Source organism: Heptranchias perlo, chromosome 9 (assembly GCF_035084215.1).
Source record: "Heptranchias perlo isolate sHepPer1 chromosome 9, sHepPer1.hap1, whole genome shotgun sequence".
Classification (NCBI taxonomy): Eukaryota; Metazoa; Chordata; class Chondrichthyes; order Hexanchiformes; family Hexanchidae; genus Heptranchias; species Heptranchias perlo.
The window spans coordinates 69918298-69942412 of NC_090333.1; the positions used below are offsets into that span (position 1 = coordinate 69918298).

General features: G+C 42.2%; 1 protein-coding gene across 2 annotated transcripts in view; it reads left to right on the plus strand.

Annotated features, from left to right (window-relative positions):
* Nucleotides 1-2041: 2041 nt before the first annotated feature.
* tsen15 (TSEN15 tRNA splicing endonuclease subunit) overlaps nt 2042-24115 on the plus strand; it is a 41455-nt gene continuing 19381 nt past the window's right edge. The window contains exons 1-4 of one of the 2 annotated variants that reach the window (XM_067990732.1): nt 2042-2465; nt 5883-5964; nt 12748-12883; nt 20107-20671. In XM_067990732.1, coding sequence (XP_067846833.1) covers nt 2334-2465; nt 5883-5964; nt 12748-12883; nt 20107-20131 — 375 coding nt within the window. In that variant the 5' untranslated portion in view covers nt 2042-2333 and the 3' untranslated portion in view covers nt 20132-20671. Of the gene's footprint in view, nt 2466-5882; nt 5965-12747; nt 12884-20106; nt 20672-24115 lie in introns of those variants that run through there. The other variant, XM_067990731.1, reaches the window with a different exon arrangement.

Sequence of the window (24115 nt, forward strand, 5' to 3'; positions counted from 1 at the left end):
CGTATCAGCCATAGCTCATTGGTAGTACTCTTGCCTCAGAGTCAGAAAGTTGTGGGTTTCAAGTCCCACTCCAGACACTTAAGCTCCAAATCTCTGCTGACACTCCAGTGCAGTACTGAGGGAGTGCTGCACTGTCGGAGGTGCTGTCCTTTGGATGAGATTTTAAACAGAGGCCCTGTCTGCCTTCTCGGATGGACATAAAAGATCCTATGGCACTATTTCAAAGAACAGCAGGGGAGTTCCCTCTGGTGTCCTGGCCAATATTTATCCCTCAACCAACATCACTAAAAAGAGATGATCTGGTTACATGCTAGGTTGACATCCAGCGGGATAGTCGCATCTGGTGGGTTGTGGGTGCCCTTAAAATACACCCGCTGTATCAGACTAACCACCCCATCAGCTGGTATAAAAAGATGGTTACAGACGTGGAAGAAGTGTTCACATTGCAGCCTGTCAGTCTGTGAATCCTTCCACTATGGTACAAAAATAACAACCTGCTAACAAAATCATGGAACCATGCAAATTCAGAATGCAATTTTCATAGCTTTTTGTTAACTACAGAGATCAAGTTTGTTTCCATTGAGAGGATTTTCACCCCTCCAGCATTTACCAATTCAAACAATGGTTGTGATTCTTGCATTTGTAAAAACAAATTCTATAAATAACCAAGGATCAGTTATTTCTACGTATGTTTGCTTCAACATCGAGTTGAAATGTCCAGCTTTAAATCTTGTTTTTTTTCCCCACTTAAAAATACATTATATTGTTGTTTATGCATCTTATGCTGTGCTTCGAGAAGCAAAACCATTGTCAACAAACACCAGAAGGTTTTGATGAATACATACTGCACATCATTCGCAAGTATTAAAGGGTCACAATCTTTCGTCTCTAATCTTCCGACTTTTCTCTCCTCTCCTGAAGACTCTTGCGACAGTCAGACTCCATGATACTGGCCACACTCTAAGATCGCAACTAAATGGCCATGAATGTGTCAGACAGTGTGGTCAGCAGGATGTGTGATAGTAGAGGCCATCACAGGCCTGACCCTATTCTCAAATGAATAGTCTAGGGGTTATGGTATAGGGTTAATAACCCAGAAGTTGTGAGTTTAATTCTACCCCACCCCATGGAAACTTGTGAAATTGAATTCAATAAATCTGGTAATTGTGGACTGTCACAGTAAAAAAAAACCATGAAAGTTGCTAGATTATCATAAATACCAATCCAGTAGGTGTCCAATGGATAAGATAAGGAGTCCTGGCCAATTTTCCACTACCAAGCCTAAAGATGCTGGGTGGAACTCTAGCACCCCAACTGCTGCTCCTGGCTGAGACCAGCTAACTCAGCACAGACAAAGGCTTGAACCTTGGACCGTCTGGGTCACCCTATTTAGCACAGAGTGTTTGACAAGCCTGTTCTTGTTTGTTAGCAAGCACTGAAACTATTTGTTTATTTAATTTATAGTCAGCGTTGGCTCACTGGTAGCTCTCTTGCCTCTGAGATAGAAAGTTGGATGTTCAAACCCCATTCCAGTGATTTGAGCACATAATCCAGGCCAACATTTCAGTACGGTACTGAGTGAGTGCTGTACTGTCGGAGGTGCCGTCTTTCAGACGACACAATAAACTGAGGCCCTGTCCACCCTCTCAGGTGGATGTAAAATATCCAATGGCACTATTCGAAGAAGAGCAGGTGATTTCTCCCGGTGTCCTGGCCAATTTTTATCCCTCAACCAACATTACTGTTTGTGGGACCTTGCTGTGTGCACATTGGCTGTTGCATTTCCTACATTACAACAGTACTTCATTGACTGTAAAGCGTTTGGGGCATCTTGAGGTTACAATATGTAAATCCCTTTAAATTATAGCACCAAATATTCAAGTTTAGGGCAAACCATTAAAGATAATAACGCATCTCTTGATGAAAACTGTAAAGTATGCAAAGGGTTAATAAATAACAGGCAGTCTGTTAAATAGTTTCATTGTAACATTTTACACACAAGTGTTGTCCACAGCAGGGGGAGACACTTTAGGACTGAAGGTTAAGATCAAAATGAATGTGACCGATTGCAAAGCAGTGCTGCTTTTACCTTTCAGAGCGGGAGGCACACAAGCAAAAACCGAAACAAAATCTCACTCCAAATGGACCAGACCTGCTGCAGAAAGAAAGCAAATTGAAAGGAAGAGTTGAGAGGCTGAAGGGCCGAGTGACGGGCTGAATTCACTCCGTGCAGCGGATTGCCCTGGGTCCCGGAACGATCGTTGAGCGGGTGCGTGTTCCTCCCCCGAGCGGGGATTGATGTGACGCTGGCGGAGTGAAGTCAGGGTGCACCGATGATGGAGCCGCTGGGAGCCGGGGCCGGGGCCGGAGCCGGAGCCGGAGAGAGCGGGGAGTCGGCGGACCCCGAGGAGCGGGAGGCTGACGAGGCAGCGGAGCGGCCGACGGGGAATCTGCATCACCCCAAGGTACAGAGGTAAAGGGAGCGGCGCTGGGGCCGAGGCTCAGACCCCCCCCGCCGCCGCCGCCGCCGCCGCCGAGCTCCTCTCGGTCTCCGTCACTTGCTGTGCTGGAGGCGCCAGTTCCCGGGTTTGCTCATGACAAGAAAGAACTTTCATTTATATAGCGCCTTTCCCGACCCCGGGATGTCCCGCAGCCCTTTACAGCCAATGAAGTACTTTTTGAAGTGTGGTCACTGTTGTAATGTAGGAAAACCCGGCAGCTGGTTTGTGCACAGCAAGATCCCACAGGCAGCAATGAGATAATGACCAGATCATCTGTTTTCTAGTGATGTTGGTTGAGGGATAAATATTGGCCGGGACACCAGGGAGAACTCTCCTGCTTTCTGAAATAGTGCCATGGGATCTTTTACGTCCACCTGAGAGGGTAGACGGGGCCTCGGTTTAATGTCTCCTCCGATAGACGGCACCTCCGACAGTGCAGCACTCCCTCAGTCCTGCGCTGGATTGTCAGCCTCGATTTTGTGCTCAAGTCTCTGGAGTGGGACTTGAACCCACCATGTTCTGTCTCAGGTGAGAGTACTACCACTGAGCCATGGCTGATGCCTAATTCTTTGAAAAGCTCAGTAAACTTAAATAGTTGATAGCCCTATTTATGAGAGAAGGGGTGGGAACTTCTGTTTTAAAAATCAAATGTAGATGTCCCCTTCACATTTTTAGTAATTTTCACACATGTCACTCAAATGAAGTGTCTGATCCAAACAAAGATGGGTAGTAACTTCAACAGCTGTACAGGTGCTGGGTTGCAAAACTTCACGAGCTTTTGGGAAATGTTAGGAGTCAGTCAGAATATCACAGTCAGTGCTCCCACTTGCACCAAGGCTGTAATTCCCATCACCTTTATCCTTGCTAAGCTCCACTGGTGCCCCATGCCCCAGAGAATAAACATATAACATTTCATCTTCACCTTCAAATCCCCCTGTGCCTTGCCCCTCCCTAGGTCCCTGTGTGCACCCTCCCTTTTTTTCTGACACTTCCCTACTTAATATTCCCTGCTCCCACACTCCAGCAGCCACTGTATGCCAGCTTACTGGAATGTAGCATGTGTTGCCACCCAACTCTCCTCAGCTTGGGTAGCCAAATTTATATACATTCTAAATTAGTGAGCAGCTGATTTAACGCAGAAGAGTATTAATTGCAAGATGGTGTACGCTTCCTTCATGATACATAGAATGATATAGCACAGAAGGCGCCCATTCGGTCCACTGTACCTGTGCCGACTTTTTGAAAGAGCTATCCAATTAGTCCCACTCCCCTGCTCTTTCCCATAGCCCTGCAAATGTTTTCCCATCAAGTATAAATCCAACTCCCTTTTGAATCTGCTTCTATGTACCTGTTTTATTATCTCTTTGTTAGCTTTCCAATTATTACAGATATTTCTAAACTGGGGACAGATTTCCTCTGTTATTGATGAAGAGTGGTGGCCGAGTGAAAGAAGCTAATAGTGCATTCCAGATCATAACAGGACGCTGCATAAAAACATTTTTCCACATCTCCCTTCTGGTTCTTTTGCCAATTACCTTTTTGAGATATATATATATAAAAAAATGCTCTCTTCTTAGCTATCTTTCAAGATAATTAGGTCCCTGAAAACAGTTGCTCAGATTTGATGTGGCACAACACAACCTTAAAGTCCACCTGGCTCACATCCTCCCTTGGTTGTGGATTGACTGGATGGGCTCAGGCAGTCCCAGATAAATCCACAGTTGGCCATCAAAAGGACTACAAAGAAACATTGACCTGGTCTACACTCATAGGGCCAACGCACGTCTTCGCCTCATACAGCTGTCAATCAAAGAATCACTATCTGTGTGGCTTGATTCTTTGACGTGTGCCAGCTGATTCGAACGATATGTCACAACAAAAAACATTGACCTATTAGCTTCTTTCACTCGGCCGCCATTCTTCATCAATTACAGAGGAAATCTGTCCCCCGTTTAAAAATATCTAAGGAATCTTACAACACCAGGTTATAGTCCAACAAATTTATTTTAAAATCACAAGCTTTCGGAGATTATCTCCTTCGTCAGATTCATTCATCTGACGAAGGAGATAATCTCCGAAAGCTTGTGATTTTAAAATAAATTTGTTGGACTATAACCTGGTGTTGTAAGATTCCTTACATTTGACCACTCCAGTCCATCACCGGCATCTCCACATCTTAAAAATATCTAATAATTGGAAAGCTAACAAAGATATAATAAAACAGGTACAATCCAGTGCCTCTGCATTTAATTAAAATTAACATTAAAACCATCTTTTGTTTCAATAGGATCCAGTCACAGACTCTAATGCACATGCAGTTCTCTCTGCAGAACCCATGAAAGGAAACCTGTCTGGGTTTCACACTGAATGTGCATCAGACAGGCTAGCCATTTATGAATGAATTTGTGTTATTAACCCCTCATGCTGTCACTAGTAGTAAGGAATTCAGATCAATAATACAGGCACCAGTGCTGTATCAGAGTAAGTGATTATGGAGTGATGCTATGTGTCAGCTTGGCTCAGTTGGTAGCACGCTTGTGTTTGGGTCAGAACATGGTAGGTTTGATCTAAAAATATCTAGGTTAACATTCCATTGCACTGTGGAGGGAGTGCACTGTTATTAGAGCTGGTGTTCCTTGTATAAGACATTAAACTGAAGTCCAGCATTGAGAGCAGCTTTGATCCACACACTGGATAGAGGGGCCCTGGAGAAGGTACAGATGGGAACAACCAAGATGATACCCAGTCTTAGGGCTCTTAGTTCTCAGGAAAGGATTTGGAAGTCAGAGCTATTTTTTGTTACAGAAGCACAGGCTTTGAGGGGATATGATTGAGATACATAAAATGATGAGATTATTTGAGATGAATAGGGATGGTTGGATTAGGGACTTTGTATGAAGACTCAGGCTAGTTTTTAGGAAGTATTTCTTTTCACAGAGAATTGTCACCCTCTGGGACAGATTACCAAAAGATGAAGTGAGTATAGATTCAAAAGGGAGCTGGAGAATTTCCTATAGGGAAGAGCATAAATTAGATGGGATTAGAATGATTTATGGGTTACCATGGTCTCCTAGAGGTTTGCGTGATTGCCTTGGAGAGTCTGAGAGAAATTTCCAATTCTTCCAAAATCTACATTAGGTTTTTTCCACTTTTTTGAATTTCCTCTCCCAGGGGATTGTGTGACTGGCGGGTGGGTCAGTGGCATATGTAGCTGGATCATGTCTGGTTTGTGAGTGCTTGATGCATCTGATCTTTTTCAGTCCTTTTTGTATGTTTATGCTTCTGCCCTATCCCTTTCACTTTACCAATATATTATCAAGAAAAGAAGTGATCCAAGCTGGATTAAAGTACTATAATTTTCATTCATGTTTTTAATTTCAGTATACAGAGATGATGGCTTTAGATGTTGCAGACAGTACACAAGTATATACTGCATTTCTGGTGTTCCTTGACCTTCTGGAAGGTAAGATAATGCATCTAGAATATTTTTGTGACTTTTCAAATATTTTTCAAGGCATTATGCAAGTTCTCTGCATTTACATTTATTTCCTCTTCCTCTTCCTCTCCTGAAGGCGCTGACTCTCTGAGCGTTGCTGGTCTCTGGCAAGCCATTCTCTACCTGAGTGTAGACAGTGATTGTTGCTGGGCCATTCGACTGTAGGGGGTATGAGAGGAAAGTTTCGATTAGCATTGACCACAGAGTTAACAATAAAATAGAGGCAAGAAAGGTTGTGATGGAAAGGAATAGGTTGGAGGCTGAAGTTGAAGGACCAATTGTCTGTTGGCCAACAAGCTTTTTATTGTATCCTGTCCAGGAATGTAAGTGATGTTAAAAGAATTTCTCCAGTTAGGATGTGGTGCAGGGTGAAACTTCCTCTACTCTTGCTCTCAACAGTGTGTCTTTAACCCTCCCTTCAGAAGAGCCTCCTCAACTGCACCTATAATTTTCTTCTCTCTTTCTCACACCAGCTATTCTGGGTTTTCTGAGTAAGATTGTTAATTACTACCAAATTATGCACAGTTCTGTGCTGTTGACCTGTAGTCATTGGGAACAGGATTGGCACTGCCCACTCTCACTTCACTGGGAGCCTTGCATCTGACAGACCGAGACCGTTGCCCCATCGGCTTGGCCTGGATTTGAGCTCTTAGTGAAAAGACATTATTCCGATGCATCATGCCACCCCGTTATTTTTGAGGGAACGGTGCAGACATTCAACAGATCAACAACAACTTGCATTTATATAGCACCTTTAACGAAGAAAAACATTCCAAGGTGCTTCATAGAAGCGTCATCAGACATAATGGATGCTGAGCTAAAGGTGATTAGGGAGGCGACCAAAAGCTTGATCAAAGAGGTGGGTTTTAAGAAAGGTCATAAAGGAGGAGAAGGAATGGAGATGCGGAGAGCTTTAGGGAGGGAATTCCAGAGTGTAGGGCCCAGGCGGCTGAATGCACAGGCGCCAATGGTGGGGTAAAGGGAAGGGAATCGTATTTAAAAATCACTAATTTTAGCATTCTGACTATTGTGCTATGAGCTGCGTATAAAAAATGTTCTGTAAATGTGTTGATTATTAACAATCCATATTTGGTTGGGGAGCTGTAGAGATGGCTTCATTGAAGACTCCCTTTTTACTTCTACAGATTCAAGCTAAGCCCCTGTCATTTAAACAGAATGTGTTATTTCACAAGATACTTTTTTGGTAGCACGTTTTCAAACCCACATTTGAGCACCAGATTTGACAGAATATGGCTGCCACCCACATTCTTTGCATTACAATCGTGAGATACACAAAGCAGATGCCGCAAACCTGAAACAAAAACAGGAAATGCTGATAACACTCAGCAGGTCAGTCAGCATCTGTGGAGAGAACAGACCTAAGTTGATGTCTCAGATGTGGACCCTTAATTAGAACTGGAAGATATTACTGATGAGCAACATTTTAAAAAGGAACAAAACAAAGGGAAGGGGATGGGCGGGGAGAACCTACATATATACGCACGAGAGAAGAAATAGAATGACCTGTAAAGACTGGAAAAACCGAGATGATTAAATGACAGAAATTTTATTAGCATTAGATAATAGGAGGCATAATGAGAGAAATCAAAGAAATTAAAGACATTTCTGAGGCAGAGAACGTGTGAATAACTCAGAACGTGGGGGTTACGAGGCAGGTAGTAATGGAAGCTTTAAAAACTGGCAGAGTGGAGAAGGCTTCAGTGGCCCAGGATCCTGGGAGAAGAAAAATACAAGTAGTCCGACACCAAGGGTGCAGACCAGCAATGATGTTCGAATGGAGGGTCCCTACCCTAAGCACCAACCTATCCTGCTATCTCTTTTCCTCCCTCCCTCCCCGCCTCCCCAAACATTTCGGATACACTGACACACCGAACCTGCTGAAGAGAAAGTGGGAGCTATTGTTAAGGTCTGAAGTTAATAGTCAATATTAAGATTAGAGGGCTGCAAATGGAAAGATAAGGTGCAGTTCCTTAAGCTTGCATTGAGCTTCATTGGAGCAGTGGAGAAAGTCAAAAGACAGTGAAGTCTCAGTGGGAGTGAGATGGGGAATTGAAGTGGCAAGTGACAGGGAGGGAGCTCGGGTTATTAAGTTTAATGCATGGAAAATTCTGCAAGCCATGAATTGGGTACACTGACCTCCCAATTCCCAATATATATTCCTGTTGCATGATGCTATGCACCTGGAAAATTAAATTGTAACTATTTAGATTATTCACACCCTGTCTACCAACAACTCTTCTTTAAAGGAATAGTACTGCTAAGAGGTGTTCACAGTAAAAGAGCTAATATTGTAACTCCAAATTAATGTACATCTGTTTAAAAAAAATAATAAATTAGCTCTTTGCATTAGTTTATATGTTGAGGGTGGAGTATTCATTGTTCTTGCCATCACTGTATCTGACCTTTTGAGTGGCTGGAGGATGCATCACCCTAACTGCAATGAATATGAAATCTTCTTAAAAAGAGAAGCAAACTTTTTTTTAATCCTAAGGAGCAGTGAGGATAATGAAAAATATTAAATGGCCGTGTTCATGTTAGCAATTACTTGTACTGTAAAATTTGGTTTATAATTTACACCTTTTACAACGACAACAACTTGCATTTGTGTAGCAGCTTTAATGTAGAAAAAAAATCACAAAACGCTTCACCGAGGCCTAATCAGAAATAAGGAGATATTAGGAGAGGTGACCAAAAACACGTGGGTTTTAAGAAGAGTCTTTAAGGAGGAGAAGGACATTTTTCGTGGGGGGGTGGGAGGAGCAGTTTCACTGGAGTAATCCTGACCAGGCTCTTTCTTCCCGCCACCCCCCCCTCCCCCCAAATCCCTAATCCCCAATTTTTAGATTAAGGTGCTAAGGCCAATTGTGACGCCTCTAATAATGCCCTGCTGAGATCGGGTTACTGATCATAAAACTAGAATCGCTGCTGGGACCTTGCTGGTCTGTTTGGTCCTGTTCCAAGCAAGCCATGGGTGGGAGGCAGAAGAGGTTAAACAAAGAAACAACATTTTCACACTTAAGCTAACAGTGTGTAGGGAATAACAGGTGCAAAAGTATTTCCTAATTGCCGGCAGGTGTCACATATAGAATGTATTTTACACAGTGGAACATTTGAAAATGAAGCGTATAATTTTCTTAAATATCCCCTATTGAAAGGTTACGCCATAGAGCTCAAAATTTTTTTGCAATAACTCAGCATTTTCAGTGTGGATGGAATACAGTGACACAGGGCAGCAGCACTCTTGGACTGCATTAGGTATCGGAACTGAAGCATTCACCTCTGTGACTGTCAGATGTGATCTGTTCGCCTTTGAACCTTTCCCGGATGAGTTTTACATATTGAAACCGCTGGGTTTAAATGAAAATGCTGGTCTGTATGAAAGAGCCATTCAACAGCAATTGCCTTGTGTGTTTAACCTTTCTTTTTTGAAGCCTGTTGCACTGACCCACATCAGTGCATTTAACATGCGAGTATAAAATGTGTAACGTACTTCTTAAATTCTGTGCAGAAGAATCCTTGAAATGACAAGGATGGAAGAGACCTAGGAGTCCTGGTAGACTCAAAGCTCAACATATTCAACTAATGCAGAGCAGCAGTTGACAAAGTCAGTCGAATGTTGAACTACCTAGTCAAAACAGTAGAGTACAAGCGAGAGGCAATCGTGATCAAAGTGTACAGCGCTTTTGTCAGATTTCGTCTTGAATACTGTTTCGCCCGTTCTGGGGAGATATAAGAGCACTGGAGGCAATGAGGCTATTCCCTACTTTCCGGGATCTGAGTTATGTGCAGTACTGAGGGAGTGCTGCACTGTTGGAGGTATGGCGTCTTTCGGATGAGAAGTTAGACCGAGGCCCTGTCTTCTTGGGTGGACGTAGAAGAACCCATGGCACTATTCGAAGAAGAGCGGGGGGGGGGGTTCTCCCAGTGTCCTGGCCAACATTTATCCCTCAACCAACGTCACTTTTTTAAAAAAAAAACAGATGATTTGTTTATTTATTTAATTGCTGTTTGCGGGAACTTGCAAATTGGCTGCCGTGTTTTCAACAATACAATAGTGACTACACTTCAAAAGTACTTCATTATCTGTAAAGCGCTTTGGGAAGTCCTGAGGTCGTGAAAGGTGCTATGTAAATGCAAGTTTCTTTCTTATGAGGAAAGACTGGGTTTTTCAGCCTGGAAACAAGGTATGTGAGAGGTGATCTTTATGGAGTTAGATAGTACTGTTAATCTGGAATACTACTTCAAAATAAGAAGTGGCAATAGGACAAGGGTTCAAACTAGTAAAAGATAACTTTAGGACTGATATCAGTAAGTTCTTTGCACAAAGTGATCAACACTTGGAATGGACTTTTGAGCCGAGTGGTGGAGGTGAAAACTCTAGAATAATTTAAGAAACAACTAGCTGCAGGAACAGGGGAGTGCAGGGTTGTTCTGGATGGATGAATGAAGGTGGGCTGAATGGTCTTCCTCGTCCATAAATATCTTGTGATGATCTGTTGCAAAGGCATACACCAAATATCTGATGCGCTGTTATAAGCATCCATCTCTGCCCCTTTATTGGAAACATATGGCGCAGTTGTTTTCTGTTTGCTTCCCCACTCACTCAAGCAAGAAATCGCACCCGTGGTCCCTTAAGATGTTCAAGTTAGCTTAGGGGGAAAGGAGATGCAGCTTTATTCTTTCTAATTGCGTTCTGGCCATTGCAACATAACTATCCGTTGGCATTTTAGTGTTTAAAATGTCAATCACCTGCTGCACAGAACTTCTGTTAGTGTACCTCCAAATAATTCAGGAAAATGAGAAAATAACTTTGAAAAGAATTGCTTTTAATTGTTTTTGAATAATTTGCAGTGCTGTCTCCTCACTACTATTAGGGTAAAAACTGGGCTCCAGAGGTCACAGTTGTGTGACACTCTTTTGTATTGTTGGAAGGAGAAAGCATTTAACACTGCACATTCTAATGGAGTGACAAAAAAGGCTTTTGACAGCCAAGTTATTATCTTCTGTGTTTGATGTAATTTTTATGACTCCACAATCTTTCTGTTCTTGCATTTTAGAAGCTGCTAGATCTTGAATGCTCATTGCAGAGTGCTGAAATGCTGAGGGAAATTGTTCATTTTCCTAACCAATGTAACTTTTATGAAAAATGCCTTCATGTAACATTGAAGGGTAATGGGAATTGAAAATATGTGTGTTTATCTTGGGCTTCAGTGCAGCAAGGGCCACCTTTGCCCAGGATGAAGCAGCGTGTTAGAATAGCAGGCCTTTAACACCAGGTGATCATGCTCACATCCTTAGTTCCATGATGGCTGTTACGAATTTGCTGTTTTTACATTTACCATCACTTGCTGTGTGCGAGTCTACTGACGGTACAGAAAGAGCAGTAAACAGAAACTTCTGAGTGTGAATGATCCCGTGCATTTGTTGCAGGTTTGCAATGATGCTGGGCCAATCATAAAGTTCCCTATTTAGCTCACTCATAATCAAATTACTTAATAGATCCTGAAAGTAAGGAATCGAAAACAACATTGTTAATAGAACCAAATACAAAGGTGCATTTACAACACAACAGAAAAGAAAGCACCAGTAAAGTGAATAAAATCCACGTCTGCAAATCTGGCTGCTTAGATGGAGTCTTGGTCAGACCCAATCTGAAGTACTGGGTTCAGTTTTGGGCACTGCAGCTCAGGAAGGATATATTGGCCTTGGAGAAGGTGCAGTGCAGATTTGCCATAATGATAGAGTGTTACATTATGAGGACAGGTTGCAAACCTTGGTTTGTATTCCCTTGACTTTAGAAGGTTGAGGAGTGTTTAAAATGTTAAAAGGATTCAATAGGATAGATACGGAGAAATTATTTCCTCTGGCGCGGAAATCAAGAATGAGGGGACATAATCTTGGAATTAGAGCCAGACCATTTAGAAGGGAAATCAGGAAGCACTTTTTCACACAAAAAGCATAATAGAAATCTGGAACTCTTCTCTTTCCACCTCCCCCCTCCTCCACCCCCCCCCCCCCTCCAAAAAAAAAGGCTTCAAATGCTGTGTCAGTTGTGAGCTTTCAGGACTGAGATCAATAGATTTTTGTTGGGTATGGAGCTGGTGTGCAGATCAGCCATGATCTAATTGAATGGCAGAGCAAGCCCAAGGGGCTGAATGGCCTACTCCAGTTCCTATATGCACACCTTGATTTAACAATGGGTGAACTGTGTGGTTGTGAGCTCCTGCATTAAATAACTAGTTGGGTTTTAAAATTAGCTTTGTTAAACATGTAACATTTTAGCATTGCATTAAGTTATTTTTTGAATTTGCTTTTTAAAACCTTAATTTTATAGCCATCTACCTCTTAACAGTTGGGTTTAAATTCAGCCCTGACCAATATTCCCTCCCTTTGATGATGCAATCTTTGGTGAGCACCAAACTGTCCATAATTTGCATTAAATTAATTTGGGGTTGCAGTTCTCATTTGGGGATGCAGTGATAGCTGATGTTTGAAATGGAAATGTCGCAGTGGCAAAGTAAGCTTGAGCTTTTTCAAGGTTGGACTTGAGCAAATTGTTGAAGCAGTGTAGAAGGAGCTTTATCTTGCATCTGACCTGGGAATGCTTTGATGCTGACATCATATGTAAAAAGTGGAAAAATTATTGTTTTGTATTAAAAGGTTTTACTTTGAGGAACAGGTGATTCCTGTTTTTGGTTTTTAGCTAACCAGTTTCTTGTGTTTTTGAAGCCAGGAACTGGAAGGATGTGACGTACAAGGGATCGGCAGAGCTTCAGCTGGTCTATCTACAGGGTTGTCCAGGAGAGCAGGAGGAAGTGGAAGTGGTGGTGCCAATGCCTGTTCATATGTCACTGAGTCATGAAAGGTGAGGGGTTGCTCTGAAGCCAGGGCTCTTAGTGCATTTCCCCGTGAACTTGATGAAGGAGGAGGGAAGAACCATTCCGGGTTGCTTTGCATTTTGATATTTGTATTTTACAATAATTTGTGGACGGTAACCTGTTTGCTTCAGATGTCTGTGTCAAATAACTTATTGCTACTGAGATAACAATAGGAACTGCTGGAAAACACACAGCATCTGTGGAGAGAGAAACAGAATTAACATTCCAGGTCAATGACCTTTCATCAGAACTGAGTTTTCCAGCATTTTCTGTTTTTATTTCAGATATCCAGCATCCGCAGTATTTTGCTTTTATTGATACTGAGATGTTGGGCAAGTTCTTCGCAATATAAATGAGTTGTTAAAGGCTAACTTTTGTACTGAATTATTACGTAATCCTAAATGCAATTGAAGGGACATGCTTGCCATATACCATTTTCCTATCTCACACCATTCTATATATTCCTTCTTCCATCTGATCACTAAATATCAATTTTGATACTATGCTTGAAAAAGAGCAGATAGATGTTTAGGAACATCCATCTCGGATAGCTTCTTTTGACTGACTGAATCAAAGGCTTTAGCATAACTGACGCGTGCCAACAATGTCTCCTCGTTAATGGCCACTTTTTTCTGTTATCAGTTGTATATACACTAACGCATCTCTTGCGCTGTACAAAGATTTTAAAAACTGACCTGTTAATCAAAAGTTCCACTTCTGCTTTTAGTTTTAAGGTCTCTGCAATTATTGTAGGAAGGATCTGATGAGTGTGACTGGTAACATTTATTCTATAATTACTACACAACAGTGCATCATTAGCCTCCTATAATATTATGGGCGCTCATATATTCTAGTCATTTGGACCAAATCCTGAGTGTCCAATTCTTAGGACAGAGTTGTTGGAGCACTGACACAAATATTTCACTAGAATCATGGAACGGTTATAGCACAGAAGGAGGTCTATTTGGTCCATCGAGCCTGTGCTGACTCTCTCGAGCGTTCCAGCTCGTCCCACTCCCCCCACCCTTTCCCCGTTGCCCTGCAGATTTTTTCCCTTCAAGTATTTATTCAATTCCTTTTTTGAAAGCCACGATTGAGTCAGCTTCCACCACCCTTTCAAGCAGCGCATTCCAGATCATAACTTTTCGCTGCGTAAAAAAAGTTTTTCCTCATGTCACCTTTGATTCTTTTGCCAATCACCTTAAATCTGTGCCCTCTGGTTCTTGACCCTTCCGCCAATAGGAACAGTTTCTCTCTAACTTCTTTATCTAAACCCTTCATGATTTTGAACACATCTATCAAATCTCCTCTCAACCTTCTCTTTAAGGAGAACAACCCCAGCTTCTCCAGTCTGTCCATGTAACTGAAGTCCCTCATCCCTGGAACTATCCTAGTAAATCTTTTCTGTCCCTTCTCTAAGGCCTTCACATCCTTCCTAAAGTGCGGTGCCCAGAATTGGACGCAACACTCCAGTTGTGGCCGAACTAGTGTTTCATAACAGTTGAACATGCTTGTGTACTTTATGCCTCTATTTATAAACCCAGGCTTCCGTATGCTTTTTAACCGCTTTCTCAACCTGTCCTGCCACCTTCAACGATTTGTGCACAAATACCCCCAGATCTCTCTGTTCCTGCACCCCATTTAGAATTGTACCCTCTAGTTTATATTGCCTCTCTTCATTCATCCTACTGAAATGTATCACTTTGCACTTCTCTGCGTTAAATTTCATCTGCCACGTGTCTGCCCATTTCACCAGCCTGTCTATGTCCTCTTGAAGTCTATCGCTATCCTCACTGTTCACTACACTTCCAAGTTTTGTGTCATCTGCAAATTTTGAAATTGTGCCCTACACACCCAAGTCAAGAAAAGCAGTGGTTCTAGTAGCAACCCCTGTATACCTTCCTCCAGTCCGAAAAACAACTGCTCACCACAACACTCTGTTTCCTGTCATTTGGCCAATTTCGTATCCATGCTGCCACTGCCCCTTTTATTCCATGGGCTTCAACTTTGCTGAGTAGGCTTTGAGCTCTATACAGATGCCATTTAGACCTGGAGCTTTCCTCAGTTTCTGCTTTCTAATAGCCATCCTTTTTCCATGATTGGAAGCAGTTATAATTCCTCTGCTTCAATCACCAGCCATCCTCTGATCTTTGGAGCAAATTCCCCACATATCACTTCATGTTACAAATTCAGCTCTGTTTCTGGTGATGCAAGAATTTTTATCCTTGCGATTCCACGACATCTTCTGAATTTCTATGTTGGCCTGTAAATACATCAGACATAGGAACTGATTGTTCCTATGTCTGACAGCTTGATCCATATCCATACCAACTCTGGTTATTCATTTCTGCTTATCAGTCCTAACCATGCACTGTATGTTCCTCTTTTTCTTTTTTGTACCTTTTGTTCTTCCTGGAGGATTCAAAATTATGCTGAAATGGGTAACTTTTTCCAATTTTAGAAGTTTGGAAAACTTTACTAATGGGGGGGGGGGGGGGTAATTTTCACATTGGGCGTGGGCGGCCAACTGGTGGTTGTGGATCGGCTGCTCGCAATACACCCCGCCCCGGCGGTCCACAACTGCCAGACTTTCTGCCGGTGCCCAAAGTGAAAGTTACTCAGTGATTTTACCGGACATTGGCATTTGTTGGTGTGGACACTTTTTTTGCCAGGGAAAATCAAATATTTAACTGGCATCCCCTTTTATGAACTTTTTAGTAGGGTAAAATAAACAATGTGAATGGGGCTTTATTATAATCAGAACAGTAGTCGCCTAGCAAACAACTCTTAGCAGAAAGTGTTACACTACCAGCAAAGCTTGTCAGTTCTCATCACTGGATAAGAGAGCCACAGCGAACGGTTACTAGTTAATAGGTTTATTGTGCTAAAAAGGAAAGGAAGGAAGGATGAATGGTGGGTTGCCAAATATTCAAGTATCACACCATTGCTATTTACTTACATTATTAAACTCATTTTCTAATATACAGAATTTTGTGCTGTAGAACTTCGATTAGCCAAGTAGGTGAGGAGCTGTATTGTGTTTATTTTGGATAAATGTTCCATATGTACATAATTATACAAAAACATATAATTTTGATTGAACAATGTGGTTGTTCAAACCCAGTGTGGTTTTGGATTACTGGGTTTGTGGTGTTCAGATATGAAACTGCTGTACTGTAAATACATTATCAAAGGAATAATGAAAGAGTGAGAAACTGATATCTGAAAATAGTCATACTCACAGCTAACAAATGCAACCTGCATCTTCCCCAATGGCTGAGTGAGTGAATGCACATTTTGGTGTGTTGATTAGCCATAACGATCAGGAATACCCCGGGTTTGTGGCCACCATTGAAACAGTTATCTTTAGCAGATTGAGACAAATAGGTGAGCTGTTAATGAATTGGGACGATTTCAGCATGCGTTTACCTCTGTGGGGCTTGTCTGGCAGATGTCCACTCTTGGGAGGGTGATGCCAGTTTAATTTGCAGCACTACCAACCTGTCCTGAACACAAGCGGGGCTGGAAGACGAGCCTCCTGACTTCCTGTACAGAGGACATATGTAAACCCATCATGGACAAGGTCAGTCTGGTTAGTTCTGGGAAGGGAGTCTGGCCTAGCGAGGGAGGACTCGCTCAGCTGGTCAGAACCAGGAGGCTGACCAGGAGAAGCTACATTAGCCCACCTACGTGGGATGGGTGTGACATGATTTATTCTTTGTTGTTCATGAGCCGGGGCTTGAAGCAAAGTAAGTAAGTGCGTTTTGATTCTAATGGTCACTTTGTACGTTCACTTGCTTTCTGTAAAATAAAGCAGCTTAACGATTTGTGTATGACATCTTTCTAGAGTGTTTTCAGTGCACCTACTGAAAGGTTGAAGAACTAACTGCACATGAAAGATACAATGTCCCATTCAGATCACGAGGGAGTACTAGAGTTACGTCCCACCTCCAGGTTACACTATAGTATAATTCAGCCCTATTATACACTGAATTCTTCCCATCTACGCCATCCAATTAAATATTACATATTGTATAATCAGCAAATGTTATTTCAGTCTTGTCAGTGAGGATTTCAGATTTACTTTATAAAAGTGTCACTACATTACACTGACAACCCAGGCTGTCCATCAAAATTAGCAAGTAGGAAATCTTTTTATGATTTGTGAATTTGTTGGCTGTTTTTAGATTAACTGGAAGATATTGTCCAGGCTGGGATAGATCATGAAGGAATGTTGCGGAGGCTTTATTTATTTTGATTGGTTATCTTAAAATAAAATTAAAAATGAAAATATATTTTAAAAACCTAATTATTTTCCCCAATTAAAAAAAAATCTTCCACCAAGGGCAGGTCGTACTTGAAATCTGTGTTAAATATTGTGAGAAAAATACTATTGTCACTTTTCTGCTGTTACTTATCATGGTGCTACATATTTCACAGGAACAACAATGACCTTTCACACAATTGTACAGTTTTTGAAGCGAGAAACAATGTGATTTTCTGTTGAACTGTCTGACTTTTAGCTAATGAGCACTAGAATGCTGTTAAAGACTCATTCAAAAGAGTATCATTTGCTCTAGGCCACTTGCTGCGTTCTGGACAGTTCTCCACAGGGAGCAGGTACTGTACAGTTTTTCAGTGCTACCACCTGATGTCATGCTTCCTCCTCCAGTTAGGCATTGGTGGGGGTGGGGGTGTGGTGGGACAGTCAGTGTTGCAGACCTCACCACAGCCCTAGTCAATTATGTTATGTAATAAGTCAACAAGAGCTGGGCATAACCTTTCCTTCTCTCTTTCTGTTTCTCTCTCTCTCTCTCTCTCTCTCTCTCTCGCTGTGCCTGCCTTTGTGTCTGCGTTGTTTCTGTGTCTGCATCTGCCTCGTTCTGTCTGCCTCTTGCTCGTTCTGTCTGCCTCTTGCTCATGGACTCTGTCTGTCCTCGCTCACGGTCTCTGTCTGTCTCTGAGATTGAGTACTCTGTGGTCACACAGCGCTTCGTCTAGCTGTCTGACTGAGAACTGGGAGCACTTGTCAAGCAAGGTCAGCTAAGGCTAGAGTTTGAAGTCCGGTCCTCTGATGATCACATGCTTTGTGTCGTCACAGGAACTGTTTTCATTTTGTATCTGATGTAGATTTGCACCAGGACTACAGGACTGGGGGAATCCACTGCTCTGTGGAAAGGAACCCTTTATTATATCATTTGTAAAATAATGGAGCATTGAACTCTACAGTGTACCGATTTATATGGAATAATGGCAAGTTGAGGGGAGAGAATTACAAGTGTCCTGAGTTGGTTTTGGATACTGCACACATTCAGGCTAAACATTGAATACACGCAATGTTTCCTTAAGAAAATGCTGGGGTATTTAATGCCGTGAATATTGTATTTTTTATGTATGCACTTTCAAAAAACTGTTCCCTTATCATTTTTTTCAAAACAATTAGACTAATGAAGCAGCAAAGACTCTTTCAGGGGCGTGCTACTTCTGTCATTTGAGAAGCCTGCAGGTGCAATTAAATCTCTCCAAGACTTGGCTAAATGGACATTTCTTCTCTATCCCCAAAGAACCAACCAGTTTCTAATTTAAATGGGGTATGTGCCTAAATTTAGCACTCCTCACTTAAATGATATTTTCCATGTGTTAAACAGCCAATTTGATTTAGTGATTCTGCTACCTTTTTGTTCGATCAACCAGTTGTTGCAGTAATACACCACAAAATGGGGCGCATTCATGGAGGAATCCGTAACCTCCTTTTTAAGAGTCTGGCAATGCAAGGCTGGCACCAGAAAGCTATCTTTTATTTAGGGTAGTTTTACTAATAAAATAAATGTAACATTCCTCAGTTTGATGGTATGTGAGCCAGCATCGTGCTTTTTCTGACCCTCCTTTCCCGTCAGAGTATTCTGATTTCAGCCTTTGCTTCAGTACTTTCCTTTATGAACTGTCCTATAGATATTCCATTGGCTTTAATGACTAGAGTGCTCCGACTACTATGGAAGGACGTATTTGTACTTTTATATAAAATATATGTTGATCTCCTGGGGCGTTGCACGCAGGGAGTCAAGACCATGTCCAGTGTCTGCATCAAGTAGGTTAGATTAGTGGTGAGATAACTGGACCAGGGAGAGGGGAGATGGGCGAGAAGAGGAATGGGAAAGGGCAGGAGGAGGTGGAACAACAAGGGGCAATGAAAGAGTGGGTGGCACTGAGCCAGGGCACATTTCTTCAAGGGGTTGGGAGAGGGAGACCAGGATGGAAGGGGGGAGATGGGAGGAGAGAAGAGGTTGAGGAAGAGAAGGAGGCACTGTAGAATGGTGGCACTGGGCCAGGGCCAATTTTCCTTTCTGGGGGGGGGGGGGGGGGGGAGAGCTGCTTTGGGCCAAGGCCCAATTCCATCTGTGGAAAGGAAAGGAGAGTTTTTCTTGTGAAGGGAGGAGGAAAAGTTACAGTGGGTAACGTTTCAGCTCACGGTGGAGGTGCTGCTGAGCTGTTTGTGGGTGAGGGGCTGGAAGAATCATGCAATAAAAACAGAAAATGCTGGAAAATCTCAGCAAGTCAGGCAGCATCTGTGGAGAAAGAAACAGAGTTAACATTTCAGGTCAAAGACCTATCATCAGAACTGGGAGATGTTAAGAGTTAAAGTTTTAGAGCCAGGGAGAGGGGGGGAGGAAAAAACAGAAGGGAAGGTCTGTAATAGGGTAGAAGGCACCAGTGATTAAATGACAAAAGGGATGAAGGTGTAAGGTAAGGTAAGGAAGGTGGTAACGGGACAGGTTAAGAAACAAAAGATTGGTCAGGTGTAGCTGTAAATGGCAGCAGCAGAAACATTACCAGCACTAGCTGACCGAAACAATGGGAGCAGCGGTTATAATCTGAAGTTATTGAAATCAATGTTGAGTCCAAAAGGTTGTAAAGTGCCTAAATGAAAAATGAAGAAATGAGTAAAGGGTGCTGCTTACCAAGAGGGATAAAAATATAAGGGAGAAAATAAAAATAAATGGCAGTAGAGTAGCTTGTCATTTTTTGTGGTGGGGTGGGAGGGGGTTCCCTGTAGGGGAGGAAGAGAGAACTATTTTAAGAAATGGCATTTTCTTTTGTCAAATTTTTTTTTTCCTTTTCTGAAGATTTTGAACCATTGCTGGGATAGTTTCATAGTTGCCCCTCGTGGTCCAGTATCTCACCTAAATGGTCATTATTCATGTGTCCACAGGTTGAAACATTATTCTAGAACCTGACTGAATGTCGGTAGGCTATTCAGCGATTGGGGGAGGCATCATGGTCAAGCCTGACGTTCTCCTTGACCAATGTTTATATGCGTGCCTTTCCAGGGGGGAGTCGCTGGATGGTGATCAGGAACAGGAACCTGGTGAATTTGCTGATCTGGGGGTGCTGAGGCCTATTGTAGCACCAGCTCCAGCTCTCTGGCTGAGGTCAGGAAGCACAGACCAGACACTGGGTGAACACAAGATCGAGCATGGTTGTGTTACCCCCACAGTCAAACTGCCTCCTGTCGCACTGTTGAGGTTTATGCATGAATAATGACTCTGCATCCGTGAACTGTAGCGCGCAAGAAGTCAACACCTTTTAATACGGGACTTGGAGACCTTGAGAATTTACAAAGCTGATGGAAAAAGAAAAGGCTGCCTTCACAAGAAAAACCTCTTTGAATTCTTGATGAATGAATACAGTACTTGTAAAATTGGACAAATGTGGAATTTAGTAGCTGCCTACAGGGATTGTACATAACTACCCTTTCATCCATAAACATAAAAGTCATCAATCACAACTGTTTTGTGGGTAAAAGTGATTTATCAAGTGACTAATTTAAAGGGGAAACCGGTAGTAGTAGTGTCTCATCACTAGTATAGCTGTTCTTTCTTTGTTATATTCCTATATGAATGAATTGGGCAATCCAATATGGGGATGTATATTCCTTTCATGTTGCAACACCTCTTTCCAATGCCCTTTAAGTGAAGGGTGTATAGGGGGAGGCAGGGGTGTGGACAGGAAAAGATTTGACTACATCCAGTTTTGGCTTTTGATCTTGGGCATATTTGAGTTCAGTTGGTATCAGTCACCTTGGAATCAGAAGCCTCACTCGAGAACCTGAGTTAGACTGACACATCAGTGCATAGCTGGAGGTGCCACTTTTCAGATAAGACTTTAAACTGAAGCCCCAACTGCCCGTTCAGGGGGACATTGAAGATTCTACATTATTATTCTGAGGAACCATAAAAATTTACAGCACAGGGAGAAGGAAGTTTCCCTGGTGTCATGGTCAATATTCATCCCTCAACAACACCATCAAAGTAGATTCACTGAGCATTTGTGGGACCTTGCTCTGTGCAATTTGGCTGTACATTTGCTTACAGAAGTGACTGCGCTTCACGGCAAATTAATTACTTTTTTTAAAAAAAAGTGTTTTGGGATGACTTGAGGATGATCTGCGCTACATAAATGCAAGTTTGATCTTTCTGCCTTGCTGCTTTTTAAATTCAGGTTTATGCCAAGTCCTGGTTTCAAAATCTGCAACCAGTGCCAGGAATTCGAATAGAATGGGCAAAGCTGGCCCAGAAACGTGAGACACTAGGTAAAAAATGTGGCTGAAGTGATGACTGAGGCAAAAACAGACAGTTATTACTTTATGCAACTGTCTGACTTTACCTCAAAGATGGAAAATTTTCAATATTTCTCATTTTTTTCCCCCCCTCTCTCTTTCACTTTGTAAAATAGTTCCCTCAAGCCAAAAATAGTTTTAAATTTTCCCCTTCCCCTTCGCGTAAAGACATTCAGTCCTTGCTGGGATACAGTGTCGGGGTGCCGGGCATTCACCAGGTCCAAAAATATTGGGTGAATTGGGCTATGAGCAAATCTGTTACTTTTTTGTGTCAAAAATAAAACTGAATGTTCACAATCAGAAAATTTTAGTTTAAGTCAGCAAAATAATTGTGGAAGAATGTTCGTCGATACAGAGAGGAAATTAAGTGCTCCCTGCATCAAATGGGAGAAACAATTGTCAGGCTGGCAGTATGTAGATGATAACAATTCCCGGTTTTATTGAGTTTATAGGAGGAGTGGTTTAATTCTAAAATCAAAAGGCTCATTCGGAACATAGGAACAGGAGTAGGCCATTTAGCCCCTCAAGCCTGTTCCACCATTCAGTGAGGTCATGGCAGATCTGTGATCTAACTCCATATACCTGCCTTAGCCCCATATCCCTTAATACCTTTGGTTAATAAAAATCCATCAATCTCAGATTTAAAATTAACAATTGAGCTAGCATCAACTGCCGTTTGTGGAAGAGAGTTCCAAACTTCTACCATCCTCTGCGTGTAGAAGTGTTTTCTAACTTCACTCCTGAAAGTCCTGACTCTAATTTTTAGGCTATGTCCCCTAGAGTTAGACTCCCAACCAGCAGAAATAGTTTCTCTCTATCCACCCTATTAGTTCCCCTTAATATCTTGAAAACTTCGATCAAATCACCCCTTAATCTTCTAGAATACAACCCTAGTTTGTGTAATCTCACCTAGTAATTTAACCCTTGGAGTCCAGGTATCATTCTAGTAAATCTGCGCAGCACTCTCTCCAAGGCCAATATATCCTTCCTAAGGTGCAATGCCCAGTACTGAACACATTACTCCAGGTGTGGTCTAACCAGGGCTTTGTATAGATGTAGCATAACTTCTACCCCCTCGTATTCCGTTCTCTAGCTATAAAGGCCAGCATTCCATTAGCCTTTTTGATTATTTTCTGTACCTGACCATGACATTTTAATGATCTATGTACATAGACCCCTAAGTCTCTTTGGACCTCCACTGTTTTGAGCTTTTCACCATTTAGAAAGCACTCTGATCTGTCCTTTTTAGGTCCAAAGTAGATGAACTCACACTTGCCTTCATTGGGCAAAACTGTGGCAAATAGATTTCAATCACTTAATCTATTATCTCTCTCTAATTTCATGCTTCCAGCTACACTGCTTACAATGCTGTCTATCTTTGTGTCATCGGCAAACTTGGATATGTGGCTTTCTATCCCGTCATCTAAGTCGTTAATAAATACATCGATAGTTGAGGCCCCAACACAGATCCCTGTGGGACACCACTAGTCACATCCTGCCAATTTGAGAACCTGCCCATTATCCCTACTCTCAGTCTTCTGCCGCTCACCCAATTTCCTAACCAGGTCAATAATTTGCCCTTAATTCCATGAGCTTCAACTTTAGCTAACAGTCTCTTATGAAGGACTTTATCGAATGCCTTCTGGAAGTCCATATAAATAACATCCATAGACATTCCCCTGTCCACTACTTTAGTCACCTCTTCAAAAAATTCAATCAGGTTCGTTAGGCATGACCTACCCTTTACAAATCGATGCTGGCTCTCTCTGATCAGCTGAAAATTTTCAAGGTGTTCAGTCACTCTATCCTTAATAATAGACTCTAGTAATTTTCCGACAACAGATGTTAGGCTAACTGGTCTATAATTCCCTGGTTTCCCTCCCTCTCCTTTCTTAAATAACGGAGTGACATGTGCAATTTTCCAATCTAAAGGAACGGTTCCTGAATCGAGAATCATTGATTAGCAAGTCTTAGCACTATCTACCTTTTTTAAAAAATGAAACTATTACCGATCATTATCTAACTCGTTATTCATTTCTCTTCCAATTTTCTTCCTTCCTCTCCTGGAATCCCTGTCTCTTGCCCAGATACAGTTCAGTGGGTGATGGCAGGTTATTCAACCGTGGAGGCCCTCGCAGCTGAGTCCACACGTGCATTAAATGCACGTGGTCAGCTTTTTTTTTATTCGTTCATGGGATGTGGGCGTCGCTGGCGAGGCCAGCATATATTGCCCATCCCTAATTGCCCTTGAAGGTGGTGTTGAGTCGCCTTCTTGAACCGCTGCAGTCCGTGTGGTGAAGGTTCTCCCACAGTGCTGATGGTGACGGTGTTTGCTTAGAATGTAAAAAGAATTAATGAATGGATTTGTTCCATCGTGTGCTGATATTTAGACACTTGCCCTGTATTTGTGCGGATTTAGACACTTCGTAGTCTGCGTAGTTAGGCAGTCTGCCCTTTTTTGCAAGGTTTTAGTCATCTGTAAGTTTCAAGAACTGTTTAATTTGACGGCCATTTTTCTTGGGAATAGGAACATTCTGAGGTGGGTACGTTTTTAACATTCTGTTATTTTAGTGTCTTCCTGGGGTCTGTGGTAAATCTAACT